At 38.7% G+C, this 23,690-nt stretch overlaps 1 protein-coding gene across 3 annotated transcripts in view; it reads right to left on the bottom strand.

Annotated features, from left to right (window-relative positions):
• The window catches only part of RPL31 (ribosomal protein L31), a 201,374-nt gene that overhangs the window by 174,388 nt on the left and 3,296 nt on the right, over positions 1–23,690 (bottom strand). For 2 of the 3 annotated variants that reach the window (XM_053707638.1, XM_053707640.1), the window contains one exon: positions 8,730–8,819. The exons of the other annotated variant lie outside the window; for it this stretch is intronic. In XM_053707638.1, the coding sequence (XP_053563613.1) occupies positions 8,730–8,819 (90 nt within the window). The remainder of the gene's footprint in view (positions 1–8,729; positions 8,820–23,690) is intronic. 3 annotated transcript variants of the gene reach the window in all.

Here is a 23,690-nt window from a genome sequence, read left to right as displayed (position 1 = left end):
TTTAATCTCAATATAAAATATTCCTAAATTCTGATCAGTTAATCTCCTCTTTCCGACGAAATAATGGAAAACAACAGATCATTAATTTTTTTGGGAAAAGTTTAATATATTCTTAAAATAAATATAACAGTTATTATGTTATCATTATTTGCAAGGTAACCTAGATGCTGAAAATGTTCTAATTTTGGCAGACACAACCATGAAAATAATTTTGACTTTAATTGAAGCTAAAATGTTTTTTCACAGGTTTCACACTCCACCAATACCTTGCAATGGGAAAATTTGACAGGGTTATTATAACAATCAAGGAAATAATAATAAAGCAGCGGAGATCATAAAAAACAATAAGCTTTATTCCAAATGTGTATTAAAAATCCAGGAAAGTGCTATGTAATAAGCAACAGAAAAGGGATAGCTTACCCTCATAGCTAACTTACATACACACTTCACAATATTTAAAAAGAGACAACCTATCGCTAATTGGTTAAAAAATAAATAGAGGGCTGTCCCTTGCTTAAAGGTATAACATCTTTAAATAGCATTTCTCATGTATGCCGTTTACTCATATCACTGAGGCAAAGTAACATACTTATAAACACACATAATCAAAATCAAATACAAGCAACTATCGGCTATATTTAGAGTTCTGCGGCCAAAGGGGTGCGTTAGCTACGCGTGCTTTTTTTCTCCCGCACCTTTTAAATACCGCTGGTATTTAGAGTTCACAGAAGGGCTGCGTTAGGCTCCAAAAAGGGAGCGTAGAGCATAATTTACCGCCACTGCAACTCTAAATTCCAGCGGTGCTTACGGACGCGGCCAGCTTCAAAAACGTGCTCGTGCACGATTCCCCCATAGAAAACAATGGGGCTGTTTGAGCTAAAAAAAAACTAACACCTGCAAAAAAGCAGCGTTCAGCTCCTAACGCAGCTACATTGTTTCCTATGGGGAAACACTTCCTAAGTCTGCACCTAACACCCTAACATGTACCCCGAGTCTAAACACCCCATAACCTTACACTTATTAACCCCTAATCTGCCGACCCCACTATCGCTGACCCCTGCATATTATTATTAACCCCTAATCTGCCGCTCCGTACACCGCCGCAACCTACATTATCCCTATGTACCCCTAATCTGCTGCCCCTAACACCGCCGACCCCTATATTATATTTATTAACCCCTAATCTGCTGCCCCCAACGTCGCCTCCACCTACCTACACTTATTAACCACTAATCTGCCGACCGGATCTCGCCGCTACTATAATAAATGTATTAACCCCTAATCCGCCTCACTCCCGCCTCAATAACCCTATAATAAATAGTATTAACCCCTAATCTGCCCTCCCTAACATCGCCGACACCTAACTTCAAGTATTAACCCCTAATCTGCCGACCGGAGCTCACCGCTACTCTAATAAATTTTTTAACCCCTAAAGCTAATTCTAACCCTAACACCCCCCTAAGTTAAATATAATTTTATTCTAACGAAATAAATTAACTCTTATTAAATAAATTATTCCTATTTAAATCTAAATACTTACCTGTAAAATAAACCCTAATATAGCTACAATATAAATTATAATTATATTGTAGCTATTTTAGGATTAATATTTATTTTACAGGCAACTTTGTATTTATTTTAACCAGGTACAATAGCTATTAAATAGTTAAGAACTATTTAATAGTTACCTAGTTAAAATAATTTCAAATTACCTGTAAAATAAATCCTAACCTAAGTTACAATTAAACCTAACACTACACTATCAATAAATAAATTAAATAAACTACCTACAATTATCTACAATTAAACCTAACACTACACTGTCAATAAATTAATTAAATACAATTTACATTTAAATAAACTAACTAAAGTACAAAAAATAAAAAAGAACTAAGTTACAAAAAATAAAAAAATATTTACAAACAGAAAAATATTACAACAATTTTAAACTAATTACACCTACTCTAAGCCCCCTAATAAAATAACAAAGACCCCCAAAATAAAAAAATGCCCTACCCTATTCTAAATTTAAAAAGTTCAAAGCTCTTTTACCTTACCAGCCCTGAAAAGGGCCATTTGCAGGGCATGCCCCAAATAATTCAGCTCTTTTACCTGTAAAAAAAAACATACAATACCCCCCCAACATTACAACTCACCACCCACATACCCCTAATCTAACCCAAACCCCCCTTAAATAAACCTAACACTAAGCCCCTGAAAATCTTCCTACCTTATCTTCACCATGCCAGGTTCACCGATCCGTCCACCGAAGTCTTGATCCAAGCCTCCGAAATCTTGATCCAAGCCCAAGCGGGGGCTGAAGAGTGACGTCCATCCTCCGGCTGAAGTCTTGATCCAAGCGGGCAGAAGAGGACATCCGGACCGGCAAACATCTTCATCCAAGCCGCATCTTCTATGTTCTTCAATCCGATGACGACCGGCTGATCTTCAAGACCTCCAGCGCGGATCCATCCATCTTCACCGACGACTTCCCGACGAATGACGGTTCCTTTAAGGGACGTCATCCAAGATGGCGTCCCTCGAATTCCGATTGGCTGATAGGATTCTATCAGCCAATCGGAATTAAGGTAGGAAAATTCTGATTGGCTGATGGAATCAGCCAATCAGATACAAGTTCAATCCGATTGGCTGATCCAATCAGCCAATCAGATTGAGCTAGCATTCTATTGGCTACAGACCCCCAAGACCCATTGTTGAAAAGGTAATCGCCTAACCTTTCCAACAGTGTAAGTCTTGGGGGTCTGCAAAAAAATTTTTAAAAAGTTAAAAAAATTTTTTTAAAACATTTCAATAATAATAATAATAAAAAAAAATATTAGCACCCAGGTGGGAAATGACGTAGCAGCCAAAGGGTTAAATTAAAGAATACACAACAGGAAGACACTCAATGTCTTTCTATATAAATAGATAGGCTTTCAATGGATATATTAGAAGAATATGATTTAGTGTACAGTATAATTGGTTGAAACAATGTTCATAAAAATGTGATTAAAATTTCCAAATCTTGTGAATAAAGGATACAATAATATGCAGTCCAAATTGTCAGAACTTTAAAAGATCAAAAAAGACAGCTCCACTTCGACAGCTGGTGAATAAGTACTCTGTGAATGAAGGAGAAAACAAGAGGCGCCCCTTGTTTTCTCCTTCTTTCAATAGATAGATAGATAGATACATAGATAGAAAGTTTAATCAAAATGTAAGATCAGTAAAGTAATTGATATTGAGATTAATATTAACATTAAAGAGATAGTAAAGTCAAAATTAAGCTGCAAAAAAATTACAAATCCCATAGTAAATAATAGAAGTCAAAAAGTGCAAAAGCACACCCCTTTTTATTAAACACACAAACAGGTAAAACTATTGGAAGCTGTCAAATATGTCTCAAACATTACATACACTGAACTAGGTGCAAAAGGGGAAAATAAGCCTTTTGTGGACTCTTTTCCATTATGGTCTTAAAGTTTGCAAACAATGCAAGCTTTTCTCTTTTTACATTCATTTCTATATGTAATATTTAGTGCTGCCTCAGGCAGGTTATGGTTATGTTCTTAATTATTTCAATATGTATTTCATATAAAAATATAAGCAAGCACATAACTTTAACTAAACCTATGCCTAGGGCAGCACTAAATATTACATATAAAAATACAGTTAATAGTAAATTAAAATGAAAAACAATTTTAAATAAATGTTATTATTATTATTATTATTTATCAGGTGACCAAATCAAAAAACACCAAACCCCTAATACTGCAATGAACTACTGTGTCTTTCCCTCTCTAGGCGATCACAAGCAAGAGCAGGTGCTAAACGTAACTTTTATTATCTAAGGTCGGGATACCATAGCAACAAACTTATTATGGGAAGATTTTCGAGAAATCTGACATTGGATGAAAGGGTTAACACGTTAACTTACACATACATGAAAAAGCTGCACACATTACACAAAATATATAAATGGAAACCTGGTACTAAAATGGAGCCGAACACTACTTTTAGCTGTCAGCAACTTCTGTAGATTACGGCTCCATTTTAATTGACTCAATGGAAATTATCCCTATGGCAGCAGTGTTTGTAACTACGTATAGCATTGTTATAAATAATGTTGCAAGCACTGCTGCTAGATGGCTTATAAACACGTGCACACTCCCGAGCTTACCTAGGATTTCTATTAAACAAATGATGCCAAGAGAACTAAGCAAAATTGATAACTGAAGCAAGTTGGAAAGTTGTTTAAAATGTCATGCTCTATCCAATCCATTTGACTTTACTGTCCCATTTTCTTGGTCAACACTTGATGTGAATGAATAAAATGGGGACAGCCCCTTTTCCAATTTTTATCAACATGCTCTATGTGCTATAGATATTTCAATTTAAACTTGAATAAGAAACACATAGACAACTCTGTTGATCTGTATCTCTTTAAAAAATTTTAATTTATTGCAATAAAGGACAACATAAAATGACATGGTATCTGATAAATGGTGATATGTTTCTTTGAAAAAGAAACAAACACACACACACATATATAAAACATATATAGCTCAAATCACATTTGTAAACTATGAAACAAAAACAAAAATGCAAAAAAGAGTACAGAAAATAAGATCAAAAATGCACATTTATGATTTCAGTATGAGTTTAAAATGTTTAAACATTTTCGGCTGGATTACGAGTCTTGCGTTAGCCTTAAAAAGCAGCGTTGAGAGCTCCCAACGCTGCTCTTTAACGCCCGTTGGTATTACGAGTCTGGCAGGTACAGACTCACTGCTCACTTTTTTTCCGCGACTCGAGCTTGACGCAAATCCCCTTACGTAAATTGCGTATCCTATATTTTCAATGGGATTTGCCTAACGCCGGTATTACGAGTCTTAGAAGAAGTGAGCGGTAGACCTTCTCCTGTCAAGACTCCTACCGCATTTAAAAGTCAGTAGTTAAGAGTTTTATGGGCTAACGCCGGAACATAAAACTCTTAACTAAAGTGCTACAAAGTACACTAACACCCATAAACTACCTATTAACCCTTAAACTGAGCCCCCCCCACATCGCAAACACTTAAATAAAGTTTTAACCTCTAATCTGCTGACCGGACATCGCCGCCACTTTAATAAATATATTAACCCCTAAATCGTCGCACTCCCGCCTCGCAAACACTAGTTAAATTTTATTAACCCCTAATCTGCCGCCCCTAACATTGCCGACACCTACCTACATTTATTAACCCCTAATCTGCCGCCCCCAACGTCAACGCTACTATATTAAATTTATTAACCCCTAAACCTAAGTCTAACCCTAAGTCTAACCCCCCCTAACTTAAATATAATTTAAATAAAACGAAATAAAATAACTTTCATCAATTAAATTATTCCTATTTAAAACTAAATACTTACCGATAAAATAAACCCTAAAATAGCTAGAATATAACTAATAGTTACATTGTAGCTAGCTTAGGATTTATTTTTATTTTACAGGTAACTTTGTATTTATTTTAACTAGGTAGAATAGTTATTAAATAGTTATTAACTATTTAATAACTACCTAGTTAAAATAAATACAAAAGTACTTGCAAAATAAATCCTAACCTAAATTACAATTACACCTAACACCACACTATCATTAAATTAATTTACTAAATTACCTACAATTAACTACAATTAAATAAAATAAACTAAAGTACAAAACCCCCCACTAAATTACAGAAAAAAATAAAATAATTTCAAGAATTTTAAACTAATTACACCTAATCTAACCCCCCTAATAAAATAAAAAAGCCCCCCAAAATAATAAAAATCCCTACCCTATACTAAATTACAAATAGCCCTTAAAAGGTCTTTTTGCGGGGCATTGCCCCAAAGTAATCAGCTCTTTTACCTGTAAAAAAAAATACAATACCCCCCAACAATAAAACCCACCACCCACACACCAAACCCTACTCTAAAACCCACCCAATCCCCCCTTAATAAAACCTAACACTACCCCCTTGAAGATCACCCTACCGTGAGACGTCTTCACCCAGCCGGGCACAAGTGGTCCTCCAGAGGGGCAGAAGTCTTCATCCGATCCGGGCAGAAGAGGACCTCCAGTCGGGCAGAAGTCTTCATCCAGGCGGCATCTTCTATCTTCATCCATCCGGAGCGGAGCAGGTCCATCTTGAAGCCAGCTGACGCGGAGCATCCATCCAGACCGACGACTACATGACGAATGACGGTTCCTTTAAATGACGTCATCCAAGATGGCGTCCCTTGAATTCCGATTGGCTGATAGAATTCTATCAGCCAATCAGAATTAAGGTAGGAAAAATCCTAATGGCTGATGCAATCAGCCAATAGGATTGCAGTTCAATCCTGCTGGCTGATCCAATCAGCCAATAGGATTGAGCTCGCATTCTATTGGCTGTTCAAATCAACCAATAGAATACAAGCTCAATCCTATTGGCTGATTGGATCAGCCAATAGGATATTTCCTACCTTAATTCCGATTTGCTGATAGAATCCTATCAGCCAATCGGAATTCAAGGGACGCCATCTTGGATGGCGTAATTTAAAGGAACCACCATTCGTTGTGTAGTCGTCGGTCTGGATGGATGCTCCGCGTCGGCTGGCTTCAAGATGGACACGCTCCACTCCAGATGGATGAAGATAGAAGATGCCGCCTGGATGAAGACTTCTGCCGTCTGGAGGTCATCTTCTGCCCGGATCGGATGAAGACTTCTGCCCCTCTGGAGGACCACTTGTGCCTGGCTGGGTGAAGACGTCTCACGGTAGGGTGATCTTCAAGGGGATAGTGTTAGGTTTTATTAAGGGGGGATTGGGTGGGTTTTAGAGTAGGGTTGGGTATGTGGGTTTTAATGTTGGGGGGTATTGTATTTTTTTTTTACAGGTAAAAGAGTTGATTACTTTGGGGCAATGCCCTACAAAAAGCCATTTTAAGGGCTATTTGTAATTTAGTATAGGGTAGGGATTTTTATTATTTTGGGGGGCTTTTTTATTTTAATAGGGGGGTTTTGAATAGGTGTAATTATTTTAAAATTCTTGTAATTATTTTATTATTTTCTGTAATTTAGTGGTTTTTGTTTTGTACTTTAGTTTATTTAATAGTAATTAATTATAGTTAATTTAGGTAATTTATTTAATGATAGTGTAGTGTTAGGTGTAATTGTAACTTAGGTTAGGGTTTATTTTACAGGTAAATTTTAACTAGGAAGTTATTAAATAGTTAATAACTATTTAATAACTATTGTACCTAGTTAAAATAAATACAAAGCTGCCTGTAAAATAAAAATAAACCTTAAGCTAGCTACAATGTAACTATTAGTTATATTGTAGCTAGCTTAGGGTTTATTTTATAGGTATTTAGTTTTAAATAGGAATTATTTATTTAATTGTAGTAATTTTATTTAGATTATTTTAAATTATATTTAAGTTAGGTGGGGTTAGGGTTAGGGTTAGACATAGATTTAGGGGTTAATAACTTTATTATAGTGGCGACGATGTTGGCGGCGGCAGATTAGGGGTTAATAAGGGTAGTTAGGTGGCAGCGACATTGGGGGCGGTAGAGTAGGGGTTAATAAATAAAAAGTAGGTGTCGGCGATGTTGGGGGCAGCAGATTAGGGGTTCATAGGGATAATGTAGGTGGCGTCGGTGTCCGAAGCAGCAGATTAGGGGTTAATAATATTATTCTGGTGTCGGCGATGTCGGGGGCAGCAGATTAGGGGTTAATAAGTATAATATTAGGGGTGTTTAGACTCAGGGTTCATGTTAGGGTGTTAGGTGTAGACATAACTTTTGTTTCCCCATAGGAATCAATGGGGCTGCGTTAGAAGCTGAACACTGCTTTTTTGCAGGTGTTAGGTTTTTTGTCAGCCGATTCTGCCCCATTGATTCCTATGGGGAAATCGTGCATGAGCACGTTTAGCCAGCTCACCGCTACTGTAAGCAACGCTGGTATTGAGGTGAGATGTGGAGCTAAATTTTGCTCTACGCTCACTTTTTTGCGGCTAACGCCGGGTTTAAAAAACCCCATAATACCAGCGTTGTCTTAAGTGAGCGGTGAGAAAAAACTGCTTGTTAGCAACGCACCCCTGTTAACGCAAAACTCGTAATCTCTGTATTTGTAATTATAAACTGACATGAATAATATGAAATTAGGAATTGTGAACCCAATGATTTTTTTATTATTGATTGAATTAGCTGGAATGTTTTACTTTTGCATTAATTTCATATATTTTACCCCTTCAAATGCCTATTATATGCTTCTTTCTCATAGTGTTTGTTTGTGTGTGTTTAAACAGATTTTTCTATACCATATAAATTAATAAATTATTTGGCCTTATTTACTAATTCAAATGGCAGTAATTCTAATTAATTAAAATGGCTAAGATAAGGGAGCAAGTTATTATAATTAGTAGTAGTATTAATAATAATAATAATAATAATAATAATAATAATAATTGTATTCTAGGGGGAGATGGTTGCATGCTATGCTAGTTTATGAAATGGGAAATAAAAAATAAAAAAAAGCATTACAAAGCTAGAAAGAGATTATAAAATATGATGTCTCTAAGTAGTAGCCCCTGTACCGTTGATATTAATCTTTCTTGTTAACTTTTTGAAGACACTAAATGCAGCAGTTGAACACAGTTATTGTCATAGAGATCAACGCTAATAATAAATAAGTAAAAAAAAAGAATAGTGAAGCAGGTCATTACCGGCAAATGTCCAAGAAGTGGCGTTATACTATCGGACACATATATAATGTTTCCATCTGTTGTAACTGCTATTAAAAAGCCATCTAGCGCCTACAGAAAAAAAGAGAAAGAATCAATATGTTTTTTACAAAACATAATCTGCTTTTCACAACTACATGCAGTAATATTGTTTGCTACTCTTAGGTGCTGTCAATAGATAGATAGATAGATAGATAGATAGATAGATTGATAAATAGATGATAGATTGATGTACATGTCCATTAGTCCACTAACTTCATTCAGCATAGTAACAATGAAAATATAAAAATATAGTAATAGTAGTTTTCACTCCTGAAAATAGTTATTATGGCAAACATGAATATCCCTCCAGAATCATGCATTCACAGGTCTTAACACATATAATATAATCTTTATTTTGATGATGGTTTAGAGCAATAGAATGCCTTCCTCAAACCTGGCCCTTAGGTTGGACATGCCCACTATTAAAAAAATAAAAATGGACTGCACTCTGAAACTTGACTAGATACACATCCTATGAGTCCCTGGAAGATGTGCAGCTGTCTGTGAGTGCACAGGGCTGTGAGTTTTGCAGGGTCATATGATGTGTACCCAGTCCGGTTTGAGAGTACAGTTCATTTCCGTGTTTTGTATGTGTCTAGGGAAATTACAAAGGGCCTGTGTAACCCTTGTTTGTATCTCAGTGTGTTTGGTTGAATGCATTTATTATGTGGCTGTAGGTTAGAGACCAACGGAGAGAGAGACCTTGACGTGCCAGACTTTTTATGTGTTGTATTATATATATATATATATAATAACAAAAGTTGAAGCAGCACCAACTTGAAGTATTCTTATTTCCTTTTATTCATCAGAGACATATAAAAACAAACGACTTTTCGGTCAGCACCTGACCTTAATCATCGCCGGAAAAACAACCGTAAATACAACGAATACTGGCTCAAAGGAGACAAGATCACAGAGGAAGATACGGTACCAGGGCAGACGGAATTGACGGTAAACATTTCTAAATATGCCTTAACAGATATAGAGAGAAAGGTCATCAACAAGGGACTATCTTTTTGTCCATTATCTAGGTGTGACTTTTTTACACTGCAGAAAGACCTCCATTACTTTTTTCGTAATATTAAGCTAAAGACTTTCTTTGGACAAATGCAATCACCCCTAGGGGTAAATCCAAGTTTAGAGGCTGAAGCCCAGAGTGATGGTAATGTGTTATCACTTAAAAATTTAAACCTGAGAGTCAAAAGTAGCTTTAATCCATCTGTATGTAATAATAGTGTGGAGACTTTTATGCAGCTTGTTCTAAGGGATATTGAGGTATTACAGAAAAAGAATAAGGCCCCAGTTGGGGGAAATAAACGTGTACAGGGTAACTTTACAAAAATAGAGAATAATGCTTTGACTAATTTAAAGAATAATGGTGAAATCATTTGCAAGCCTGCGGATAAGGGCGGGGCCACTGTTATCCTAGATAGGGTATATTATGTTCAGGAGATTGAGAAACAATTGTGTGATAAAGAGATATACAAACCACTGAATAGAGACCCTAGTCTAGAGGTTAAACATGAACTTATAAAGTGTATTACTAAGGCAATGGATAATGGTTTAATAACAGAGAAAGAACAAAGGTTTCTTGTACCAGAAAAATATGTAACACCGGTTTTTTATACTTTGCCAAAGATACACAAAAATAGGGAGGCCCCTCCAGGCCGCCCTATTGTGGCAAGCACAAATTCATTACTGACAAATGTTTCCATTTATTTAGACAAAGTTCTCAGACCATTAGCCATGCAGACAATGTCCTACCTTAAAGATACAGGAGACTTCCTGACTAAACTAGAAGAATTGGGGATAGAGAGTGATAAATTTATTTTATATACCCTTGATGTAAACAGTTTATATACGTCAATTACCCATGTGAGTGGCCTAGGGGCCATTAAACAGGCTGTTTACACCAATGGTATATTATCTACAATTCAATGTGAATTTATATTGGAATTACTCCGATTGATTCTTTATTGCAATTATTTTCTCTTTCAGGACCAATATTACTTACAGTGTCAGGGTACTGCTATGGGGTCGAATTTCGCCCCCACATATGCCAACATCTTTATGAGTGTATATGAAGAAAAGTTTGTATATAGTAATAAACTATTTCTACAGTATGGATTATGCTGGTTTAGGTACATAGATGATGTATTTGGCATATGGGGGGCGACATCGACTCCCTACAGGAATTTGTAGCAGATCTTAATGTATCAACTAGAAATATCAAATTTAAACTCACATATAGTGAAGAGTCAATAGCATTCCTTGACACCACTGTGATAAAGAATGGGAGGATACTTGAGGTGGATATGTATAGGAAAGAGAGTGATAAAAATTGTCTCTTGAGATTTGAGAGTGCTCTTCCACCCCCTCTCATAAGAAGTCTTCCTAAAAGTCAATTATTGAGAGTCAGGAAAATAGTCTCAGATGAGGACAAGATACAGACTAGACTAATGGAAATGGGTAATATGTTTATTGAAAGGGGTTTCCCTAGATCTCTGATACAGAAACAGATTGAAGAGGTCAGTAAAATTCCCAGACATTCTATCCTTAGGGGTACTAAAGTGAGGAATAAACAGGATGGTAAACGCATGGTGTTTGTTTCACAATATAACACATTAAGTGCAGATGTAAATAAAGTGATTAGGAGGCACTGGTCTGTTATAAAGAACCTTAATCCAAAGGTAAAGGAATTTGAGGAGCCCCCAATGCCTGCGTATAGGAGATGTAGGAATCTAAAGGATGCCCTAGTGAGAGCAGATTTGGGTACCGCTAAAAAACAGTCACAAAAATACATTTCTACCCCCAAACTAGGATGTTTTCCCTGCCTGGGTTGTTGTAATTGTGGTAATATAATCAAAGGGGATTCTTTTTTACACCCATTGACTGGTAGAAAGTTTAAAATTCCAGGGTTCTTTACTTGAAATACGGACTATGTAATATATTTAATCAAATGTCTGTGTTCCAAAATCTACATAGGTGAATCGACCAGAAGGATAAGGGACAGAATTGTGGAACATAAGTCCAATATACGCTGCAATAACAGTGATGCTCCAGTATGAAATCACTTTTTACAGGCAGGACATACTATCTCCCAGCTAAGATATCAGGTCATAGAACAGATAAAAAGACCTAGGAGAGGGGGAGATAGACAGCAGATCCTAAAATCCAGAGAAACATACTGGATTTATACTTTACAAACACTAATACCCCTGGGAATGAATAGGGAGATAGATTGGCAAATTACCCTCCATTAAATAAATAATCATATTGATTCTCTACAAAATAAAAAGGTTACTGTCTCTATCCACTAGAGGGATGCTGTGTAGGAGTTTAAGTTTCTTGATTTTATTTTTATGAATTATTGTGAATGTTTTGATAAAAATTTTTGATAACATTTTGAGTGTTTTGTAAATTATACACAATACTTGTAAAGGCAATGATTCAAGGTAATCATTATATTGATGAATATGTATATTGTATTTTCCAAGTTGTAATAGGTTGATAAGAGGAAAATGACTAAACCACTAGAGGGAGCATGAAGTCTTCCTGATGTATAGATACAGACGGTTAACAAAAAGTCCCACACCTGTACAGGTAGTAACCCCGCCCACTATGGCTAGATAAGGAGTGGTTTTTGTCATTTGTATATACAACATGATTAAGGTCAGGTGCTGACCGAAACGTTGTTTGTTTTTATATGTCTCTGATGAATAAAAGGAAATAAGAATACTTCAAGTTGGTGCTGCTTCAACTTTTGTTATTATGCCTTATTGGGGTTAGTGCATGAACCCCATTAGCTTGCACCTTTTGTCTGGTTGGTGAGTGCTGGGCTTTCCTCTCTTGTCTGTATTATATATATATATATATATATATATTATACTTTATTTATAAAGCCAACATATTCTGCAGCTCTGCCCAAGGGTACAATTTATTTAAATAAAACAATGATATAAGACTTGAAAGAGACAAGTCAAAATTTGACAAACACATACAGGAGTTGAGGGCCCTAGTCCTGTGAGAACTTACAATCTAGAAGGCTGGGGGGGTAAGAAACAGGAGGTGATTGCAAGGGTGAGAATGTGGTAAATACCAAGTTAGATGAGGGCAATTATTAGGTAAGTGAAATTAATTTGTTACTGAGTTGGGTGATAAACTTCCCTGAACAAAAATGTCTTTAGGGAGCGTTTAAATGAAGGCAGATTAGGCAAAGTTTGACAGCGCGAGGGAGAGCATTCCAGAGGGTAGGTGCTGCATGAGAGTACTGTTGTCTAGTAGGGGAAGTGGTGATAATTGAAGATGCAAGGAGCAGGTCATTGTTGGATCTGAGTGAGCAGGCTGGAGTATTTTTATTGATTGGTGAGGAGAGGTAGTGGGGACAGGCGTTGGTAAGGGCTTTGTAGGTCAGGGTGAGAATTTTGAATTTGATTCTGCTGTGAATGAGGAGCCAGTGACGGGACTCGTAGAGAGGTACAGCACATACAGAACAACGGGAAAGGTGGATTAGCCTGGCAAAGGCATTTAGGATGGATTGAAGATGGGAGAGGTGGGAGAGAAGAAGGCCAGTGAGTAAGTTAGGAAATTACAATGGTGTGGATTAATTGCTCTGTGGTGTCAGTGCTCAGAAACAAGCCAAATTTGGAAATATTGCGTAGGTGGTTCCGGCAGGATGAAGAGAGCAATTGGATGTGGGGGATGAAGGACAGGTAGGAGTCAAGTGTAAATCTGAGGCAGCGGATTGGGGGTAGATTTAACAAAGGTTGAGCGGACATGATTCACTGTAGCGAATCATGTCTGCTCCACCTCGCTAAATGCCGACAGCGTCTGGTGTTGGCATTTAACATTGCACAAGCATTTCTGGTGAAATGCTTGTGCAATGCCGCCCCCTGCTCACTGGCGGGCAATCGGCTGCTAGCAGGGGCTGTCAATCATCCCGATCAGATCGGGATGATTTAAGTCCGCCACCTAGGACCTAGAACAGTCAATAGGATTTCAGTAGCTCTCATCCTATTGGCTGATTTTTAATTTTTCAGTCAATAGGAATGTAAGGTACCACAAATATAAAACAGGTACCTTGCATTCAAGCTTCATTGTGCTGCAGCGATCTCATGAAGAGGATCCTCCATGCTGGATGGCTCCATGTCTGCCAGTCCTTTCTTGCGGCCACCTTCGCCCTGGATGAAGATAGAAGAGGTCCCCGCGCTGGATGAAGATGTCGCCGCCTGGAAGAAGTCCTTCACCGCCGGACTTCAGGAATGGTGAGTATCTATTTCGAGGTTATACTTAGGCTTTTTTTTTTTTAGATGTTTTTTTTTTCAGATAAGGGATTTTTTTATTTTAATGGGCTGCAAAAGAGCTGATTAAGGGCAATGCCCATACAAGTGGGTAGCTTAGGTTTTTTAGTGCTAGGTTTTTTATTTTGGGTGGTTTGGTGGGTTGGGGGTTTACTGTTAGGGGTTAGTTTGTATTTTTGAGGTAAAAGAGCTGTTTAACTTAGGGCAATGCCCTAAAAAAGGCCCTTTTAAGAGCTATTGGTAGCGTAGTGTTAGATTAGGGGGTGTTTATATTTTGGGGGGCTTTTTATTTTTATAGGGGTATTAGATTAGGTTTAATATTTTTTATTTTGATAATTTGGTTTATTTTTTTCTGTAATTTTAGACTTTTTTATTTTTTGTTTAGATTTATTTATTTTAATTTAATCTTAGCTTTTTTTAAAGTAATGTTAGGATAGGCGGCTAAGTGATTAAATTAGTTATTTGCATTGTGAGGGGATGATGTTTAGGGTTTAATAGTATAATTAAGTTTATTGCGTTGTGGGGATGGTGGTTTAGGGGTTAATAGGTTTATTTTATTAGTAGCAATGTGGGGGGCTGCTAAGAGGTTAATAGGTTTATTTTTTAGTAGCGATGTGTGGGGCCGGCAGTTTAGGGGATAATAGGTTTATTATAGTAGTAGCGATGTAGGGGGCGGCAGTTTAGGGGTTAATAAATTTATTTAGGTGTTAGCGATGTGGGTGTTTAGGGGTTAATAGGTTTATTTAGTGTTGGCTATATGGGGGGTCAGTGGATTAGGGGTTAATAGGTTTAATATAGTATTTGTGATGCAGGGGGTGGCAGTTTAGGGGTTAAAATGTAGTTTATAGGTGTTAGTGTACTTTGTAACATTTTAGTTATGAATTTATGTTTTGCAAAATCCATAACTAATGGTCTCAGATAGCGGATTGGATCGCGGCGGTATAAGCTATAACGCTAGCGCTATAGCCGGGCCACACAACCTGTAATACAGGAGCAATGAAAATCCCACACTTAAGTCATTTTTTAAATGCAGAATGGAAAGTTGCGTAAAGGCTAAAATGATAGCGGTATAGCTGTACTGCCGCGACTTGTAATACGGGCGTATTCCGTGCGCAATGGCCAATTTTCAGCAGTATAGCTGTAACGCACAACTTATAATTTTGCTGATTGTTTGCAAAAGCTGATTACAAATGCAACTCCTCACTTCACTGCTGACTATTAATACACTGATCATACTAACCTAGCCCCAGAATGTTCTGATGTGACCCCCTTCCCATCTTTTTCACATGATTCTTCTTTAAAACATGCAAGGCTAGATTATAAGTGGAGTGCAAAATATCTCTTCCACGAAAGTTAGGTGCAATGCAAATGCGAACTCACGTTTGCATGGCACAGAAGCTTTGCTCTAATGAGAGCACGCTTCCATAGGCTCCAATAACACACGGCATGGGAACTAGCACAGCGCAAGGGGTAAGTCACGCAGCGATGGGCAGCATATTGTAAATATATATGTATATGAATATAAAGTATACATTTATATTAATGTGTTAATATGTGTATATGCACATATTAACATGTAAATATATATGTATATAAGCATATACATATATTTACAGGGAACATATAGTTCCCATAGACCGTTATGTGCCGTTTTTTTCTCTAACCTCCTGCAATCACCAACTTTAACCCCTCATAACTGAAAACTACATGTGTTTTTAAATAATTGGGGTCAATATGGTGGTTATTTTGAAAATTAACCAGAGTTCTGACCTCTGGTTAATTTTCTGAACGCTAATTGCTACCAGCCACTTTTAATTGTTGGTTATTTATCACGTGCCCATAAACAGGCGTTAGTGCTCCCCTTGTAATCTAGACAATTGTTTTTCTAGTTGTAGTGCATTTTGGGTAAAACCTGTATCTCAAAGACAAGGGTTTCGTCCCATTGCAGGTTATTTTTAATGTGCCCTGTCCCCCTATAGAACACTGCTTACAAAATCTCACTCTAATGAGACATATTTTTAAATGCATATAGTATATATTAGTAATGAAGTACTAAATTACAAACAATGTGCATAAAAATAAGTTTTAAAATCTAAGTCTAAGACATGACTAAGAACCAGTGTGTGTTTTGAAACGTTGTCATTTGTTTTATGGACCCTGTGATAAAGAAATAAAGGTCTTTTAAAATTTACCTGGAGGCTGGAAATCTATTCATTGCAGTTCCTGTGTATTACCTGGCTGTCTGACGTCCTTCCTGGTTCCTGATCCCTGGCTTGTTCCTGTCTCTGCTGTTTTCCTTGTTCCTGATTCCTACTCGTCTGACTACTCACTTTGGCTCCTGATTTGGCTCGTCTGACTATTCGCTTTGGCTCGTCTGACTACCAGCTCTGGTTTTGACTCCTGGCTTGTTATTTGACTTGTGGACTTTTTATTATTTTTTGTTATTAATAAAGGTGTGATTATTTTTGCACTTCTCGTCTCAGTCTGATTCCTGGCACCCTGACATTACGCAAAGGCCATGAATCCTGATGTGCTAATAATCCACCTTTACCTGCCATCATTTCCAGGATGGATGAACAGGATCACTGCTTGGATCAATTTGCCCTAGCCCTGCAAATCCTGCTAACTCGCGCTGCACATTTGGACTAAAGTGTCCCACAAGTTATGGCTGCTCCTGTTTCTGCTGCTGCACCTAGTCCTACCAGGAGCATGTGCGGTTCTGCACCTCTACCTCAGAGATATGGAGGCGACCTATTCAGTGCAGAGGGTTTTTGAACCAGGTGGGCATTTACTTTGAGATTTTACCTCAGGCGTTTCCCTCTGACAAAGCTAAGGTGGGATTTCTCATCTCGTTACTCTCGGACACAGCTCTTACCTGGGCTAATCCCTTGTGGGAGACTAATAAACCTGTGATTTCAAATTACCCTGAATTTGTGGTCTCCTTTTGAAGGGTATTTGATGTTCCGGCTCACTCCTCCTCTGCTGCTAAATGACTCATGTCCATTCAGCAAGATACAAGATCTGTTGCTCAGTATGCTATGGAGTTCCGTACGCTTGCTGCAGAGGTTGGTTGGAGCCCTTGTTGCCGCCTTCTTTCATGGGCTCTCTGATGCGATTAAAGACAAAGTTGCTGCAAGAGATTTACCAGAGGATCTAGAGGCATTGGTGTCTTTTTTTTATCCTAATTGACATCAGACTCAGAGAGAGGCCCTCTTTCAAGGAGCGTTTGCGGAAGCCTCCTGTTCTGTTGTCTCCTACGTGTTCGTTCCCATCCATGCCTCCCTCTCCTCCCATGCCTCCTGGTCCCGCGTCACCAGGTACCACTGAGCCAATGCAGTTGGGATTCACGCATCTCTCTGTGGTGGAGAGGGCCTTTAGGAGGAGGGAAGGGCTCTGCCTCTATTGTGGGTTACAGGGCCACCTTTTGAAGTCTTGTCTTACAGGGCTGGGAAACGCTCACACCTAAGGTCCTGTTGGGGGCAGACCTTGGGTGGTTTATCCTCGTCCCCGGAACCGCTTAAGGAGAAACCTTTGGTCAAGGTTGTCCTTTCCTGGGTGGACTCCTCCATAGTCGCCCAGGCTCTTGTTGACTCCGGTGCTGCAGGCTATTTCATTGACAGTGCTTTTGTATCAAAGCACTCCATTCCTGTTTTGCCTCGGTCTGTTCCGCTTGCTATTGAGGCCATTGATGGCAGGCCCCTTCAGCCTACACTCATTACTCACAAAACTGCTCCGTTGTCCATGGCTGTTGGGGCTCTCCATTTTGAAATCCTCCAGTTCCAGGTGATAAACTCTCCGCATTTTCCGGTTGTTCTGGGTTATCCCTGGCTCCAAAAGCACAATCCCAGTCTCGACTGGTGCAGGTCCGAAATTTTGTTGTGGTCCACTTGTCCTCGGAAACCAGTTAAAGTCTTGTGCACTTCTTCGGTATCTCAATTGCCAGAGGAGTACTGAGAGTTCCTAGACATTTTTGACAAGGTGCGTTCCGGTACGTTGCCTCCTTACTGGTCTTACAATTGTGCCATAGACCTGGAACCCGGAGCCACCCCCCCTCGGGCCGGGTTTACCCTCTGTCTGTTGCAGAGAATTGTGCTATGGAGGAGTATGTTGCCGATGCTCTGTTGCGGGGAATCATCCACAAATCCTGCTCTCCTGCAGGGGCTGCTTTCTTCTTTGTGAAGAAAAAGGGTGGCGAGTTAAGACCATGCATCGATTATAGGGGTCTTAATCATCTTAACATTAAGAATGCTTACCCTATTCCACTCATTACGGAACTCTTTGACCGCCTCAAGGGAGCTACGGTCTTTACTAAACTTAATTTGAGAGGAGTGTACAATCTCGTTAGGATTAAAAAGGGCCACGAATGGAAAACAGCGTTTAACACCAGGAGCGGGTATTATGAGTATCTTGTAATGCCCTTTGGCCTATGTAATGCTCCTGCTGTTTTCCAGGAATTTATTAATGATGTCCTACGAGATATGTTGCAACAGTGTCTTGTGGTGTACTTAGACAACATCCTCATACACTCACCCACACTTGAGGCTCATCGTTCTGATGTTACACGGGTTCTTCAGAGACTACGTCAGAATGGCCTATTTTGTAAACTCGAGAAATGTGAGTTCCATCAGACTCGAGTAACCTTCCTAGGTTATGTTATCTCCGTTGCAGGGTTCTCTATGTATCCTGACAAGTTATCTGCAGTTCTGCTGTGGCCTCGCCCAGTTGGTCTTCGGTCTATTCAACGTTTTTTGGGGTTTGACAATTACTATAGAAAGTTTATTAAAAACTTTTCTTCCTTGGTCAAACCTATCACAGACATGACCCGTAAAGAGAATGATCCACTCCATTGGTCACCTACTGCCATTAAGGCTTTTGATAGTCTTAAGACTGCCTTTGCTGCCACTCCAGTTCTGGCTCATCCTAACCCTGTCCTGCCTTTCGTTCTTGAGGTCGATGCATCTGAGACTGGAGTAGGTGCCCTCTTGTCTCAACGTCCTATGCCTGACGGTTCCTTGCATACGTGTGGTTTCTTCTCTAAGAAATTGTCTCCAGCGGAGTGCAATTATGAAATTGGCGACAGGGAATTACTGACCATAATTTTGGCACTCAAGGAATGTAGGCATCTTCTCGAAGGTGCTAGCATGCCAGTGCTCATTCTTACTGACCACAAGAATTTAACTTATCGATCTGAAGCAAAACGTTTGTCGCCCAGACAGGCCAGATGGGCGCTATTTTTGTCTCAGTTTAATTACGTGGTCTCCTACCTGCCTTGTAGTAAGAATGTTAGGGCTGATGCCCTCTCACGACAACTTTCGCCTCTGTCCAAGGAGGAGTCTGTACCTACTCCTGTTATACCTCCTGACCATATTTTAGCTACCATATATACTAATTTGACTTCTCCCTTGGGGGAGGAGATCCTGGCTGCACAAACCAATGCACCTCCTGAGAAACCTAGTGGTAAGTGTTTTGTTCCTGAGAATCTTCGAACTAAAATTTTGCACACTTACCACTATCCTAAAGCCAAAGGTCAACCAGGCAAGAAACAAATGATTTGGTCTGTCACTCGACAATTCTGGTTGCCAGGTCTTCGTTCTGATGTTGCTGCGTATGTTGCCTCCAGCTCAGTTTGTGCACAGAATAAGCCTCCTCAACATCTTCCTGTGGGTCTTCTTCAACCTATTGCTAATGGTGAGCGTCCTTGGACACATCTTTCCATGGACTTCATTGTCGAGCTCCCTGTTTCCAATGGCAATACTGTTATCCTTATGGTGGTTGACCGTTTTTCTAAAATCTCACATTGCATTCCCTTGATGAAGTTGCTTACCGCTCAGGAACTTGCTTAAATTTTTGCCCGGGAGGTCTTCCGTTCACATGGGTTACCCAAGGAGATAGTGTCGGACCGGGGTAGCCAGTTTGTCTCCAGATTTTGGCGTTCCTTTCGTGCTCAAATGGGGATCCAGCTTTCCATCTCCTCGGCATATCACCCTCAATCCAATAGGGCTGCGGAACAGTCTAATCAAGCTCTGGAACAGTTCCTCCATTGCTATGTCTCAGATCACAACAATAATTGGTCTGAACTGTTACCTTGGGCAGAGTTTGCTCGTAATAGTGCTATTAATGCTTCCTCCAAGTTATCCCAGTTCATGGTGAATTTTGGGCTTCAACCATCCTTGTTGCCCGATTCATTCATGTCTCAGGGTATTCCAGCTTTGGAGGAGCATCTCCAGCAACTCGTTCCACATGCAGATTCAAGATTGCCTTCATCTTTCTATGAAGCGCCAAAAGTTCCAGGCTGATCATAGGCGTCTGCCCACGCCTTCCTACCAGGTTGGGGAGAGAGTTTGGCTGTTCTCCCGCAACTTGAACCTTTGCGTGCCTTCCAATAAACTGGCTCCCCATTATGTTGGTCCATTTTGAATACTTCGACGGGTCAATCCTGTGGCCTACGCTCTTGACCTTCCTCCTGCAATGCGCATCTCTAATGTTTTTTATGTCTCCCTCTTTAAACCATTGGTTTGTAATTGGTTTACCACTGTGTTGCCTCATCCCCATCCTATCTTTGTTGACAACCATGAGGAGTATGAGATCAGCAGCATTATTGACTCTCGTATGTCCAGGGGCCGTGTACAGTATTTGGTTCACTGGAGGGGCTACGGTCCAGAGGAGCGTTCTTGGGTTCCCTCCTCTGATGTTCATGCTCCTGCCCCCCTCCGTGCCTTCCATGCCCGTTTCCCCAATAAGCCTTTTGCCCTCCTGCAGGGGAGGGGTCGTTGAGGGGAGGGTACTGTCAGGGTTTTTTCCCTATTTTGTTTGCTAGGTGCTGCTGGCAGCCATTTTACTCACCTCTCTTGCTGACTATGGTGCATTGTGGGGGATGATACTCATTTCCTGCACTTCCTTTTATGGCCAGACTGGTGTGCATCATCTGTGTGAGACAGGATGCAGTCTCAGAATTGTGATGTCATCACTTATTATTTAAAGGGCCTCTGTTCAGTATGCTTTGGCTTTGCGTTGTCTCAGACCTGTTTGTGAGAGTTCCTGTGTATTACCTGGCTGTCTGACGTCCTTCCTGGTTCCTGATCCCTGTCTTGTTCCTGACTCTCGCTTTGGCTCCTGACTCGGCTCATCTGACTACCAGCTCTGATTTTGACTCCTGGCTTGTTATTTGACTTGTGGACTTTTTATTATTTTTTGTTATTAATAAAGGTGTGATTATTTTTGCACTTCTCGTCTCAGTCTGATTCCTGGCACCCTGACAGCTGCAAACTCTAGTGGCCTATTTATAACTGTTCCTAATTGGCCACAGCAGAGAAGGTAACCTAAGTTACAACATGGCAGCTCCCATTGTTTTATAGACACTAAAACTTTACCCTTATTTTGTCAATATTTAACCAGTTAATACAACTTTTAAAAAAATACATCTACATGTTATTCTCAGACCAATTCTATCTTTGAATGCATTATTTTATCTAGCATTTATTTAGGGCTAGATTACAAGTGAGGGGTAAATTATCGCATGTCTGCAAACAGGCAAATTTGCCTGTTTGCGGGTGCACATTAACTAATCAGCCATTACAAGTGGCTTGTTATTGCTACCGCGAGCTCTGGTTAATTTTATAAATGTGCCCCAAATGCCCCCAAAATACTGTGCAGTGTATATTATTAAAAAATAAAGATAGCAGCATCTTTTAAAAAAAATATATAAAATAACTGCACTAGGCTGTATTTTGAGGCTAAAGGTGGCGGGAGTAGGGTGTTAGAAAAAAACAACACTGTAAAGTGTCTTTACATTGCGGTATATGGCAACTGTGTGTTCCCAGTAAATATATATATATATGCTTATATACATATATATATATATATATATATATATATATATATATATATATTTATGTGTTAATTTGTGTATATACACATATTAGCACATAAATATATATGTATATAAGCATATACATAGATATTTAAATTTGCTGCCATCGCTGTGCTACTTACCGCCTTCGCTGTGCTTAGGTTCTGAAGCCATCTCATGAGCGCAATGCTTCCCAAAGTGCGTTAGCATGCGCTGGAATTACACAGTGGAGAGCAAATTTCACTTCCACACTATAACACTTTATTAAATATGAATATTTAATTTTTCATGTTTTCAGCTATTTGATTGAAAAGGGCTCCAATTAACATATAAATAGGTATACATGTTTTTTTCTAACACCTGAGACCTCATATCTTTTGAGTCCTTATAACTTTTTATTTCATTTTTTTTTTAAATATTTTTTATCAGACAGTGTTATTATGAGTGTAACTGTACCGTTAAATGTATTTTTGATGTGTTTTTGTGACACTTTTTTGACTTGCGTTAACCAGAGCTCTGAGGTCCCAGTAATCATTCTAGCGTAAATCGCGACTGCACTTACGCGTTCACATTTACTTTCAACTTGAAATACAGGCAGAATTTAAGGAAGTCAACTCTTAACTTTAATCATGTCCTTTGTGCTGTTGTGTGACACGCTTAGTATATTTTAGATATTGCCTATGGTTTTATCTTTTCCTTCTTATTAGCAGTGCTCATTATAACTAATTTCTAATTGTTATCATTATACTTTCTAAGTTTAGCTCTATGTGGTACATTTATCTGTTGTTATATATGCTAGTTATTTACGAGAACCTACTGGTTGTAAGAGCCTTAGTAGGTCCCTTGACAAATTGGGATGTCATTTTTTTCTAATGTGAATTTTTTATATAGTGTTAGCAATTTAACCTAGGTATAAGTAGAACGGGTGTCACAAAGGCCTCACACGGTTATCTAATTAACAAAATTGTTAACACTGTCGGCATCCGAGATACTTGGTTTTTAAGAAAACTTAAAAAAAAAAATTGGGGGTGGGTGGGAAATTGGACTTAATGATAATATAGTGTGGGGTATTTTGTACCTATACTGATTGAAATTACTCTACCTTCTATCTTTGCAAGCTTTCGTCATTAAGGTCATTTATAACTCTTTAAGGGTAGCTATGTAAGTAATGGAGCCGTGTCTATTTTGGTTATAGTGTCTTAGAGTTAAGATGTTATGCGTGTCTAGTCTTCATTTATAGAGATTTTAAAAGATTACATAGGTTAATTCCTCCTCCAATTTGAGGTGTATAAATACAGATGGGTCCATAAGTGACCTTAACTGATAAGTGGAAATATCCCTATTATTTTCAAAAAAATTAGGTTTTGCTTATACTGGAATCCTTCCTGTTGCATAGATTGCTGTGCTTTACTACTTTTTTTTAATAGTATACATAGTCATTTGTAGTAGATATTGACACCCTTCAGTCGTGTAATACTTGTAGAATGTCTCCACACTGTATGATCTCAGATATGGTCACTTTGGTATTTTGTTTAATATAATATCACGGTGAGGACTTTTTTGGAAAATGTATATTGTCTACGTCTAACTCAATAAAAAAAAGATAGAAAACTACATTTAGGTTAAATGTAAAAGCTGTATAATGACAAGAAAATATTGCCGAAATGACATAAGATATTGTTTGTTTACACTTGGTCCCATCCCCTCTCCAAACTGTTCCATTTTACAGATGCAAATATTCTGAACTTTTCC

The sequence above is a fragment of the Bombina bombina genome, chromosome 3 (assembly GCF_027579735.1).
Source record: "Bombina bombina isolate aBomBom1 chromosome 3, aBomBom1.pri, whole genome shotgun sequence".
Lineage (NCBI taxonomy): Eukaryota > Metazoa > Chordata > Amphibia > Anura > Bombinatoridae > Bombina > Bombina bombina.
The sequence above is the reverse complement of the archived record's forward strand: the minus strand, read 5'-3'. Positions and strand labels throughout refer to the sequence as shown.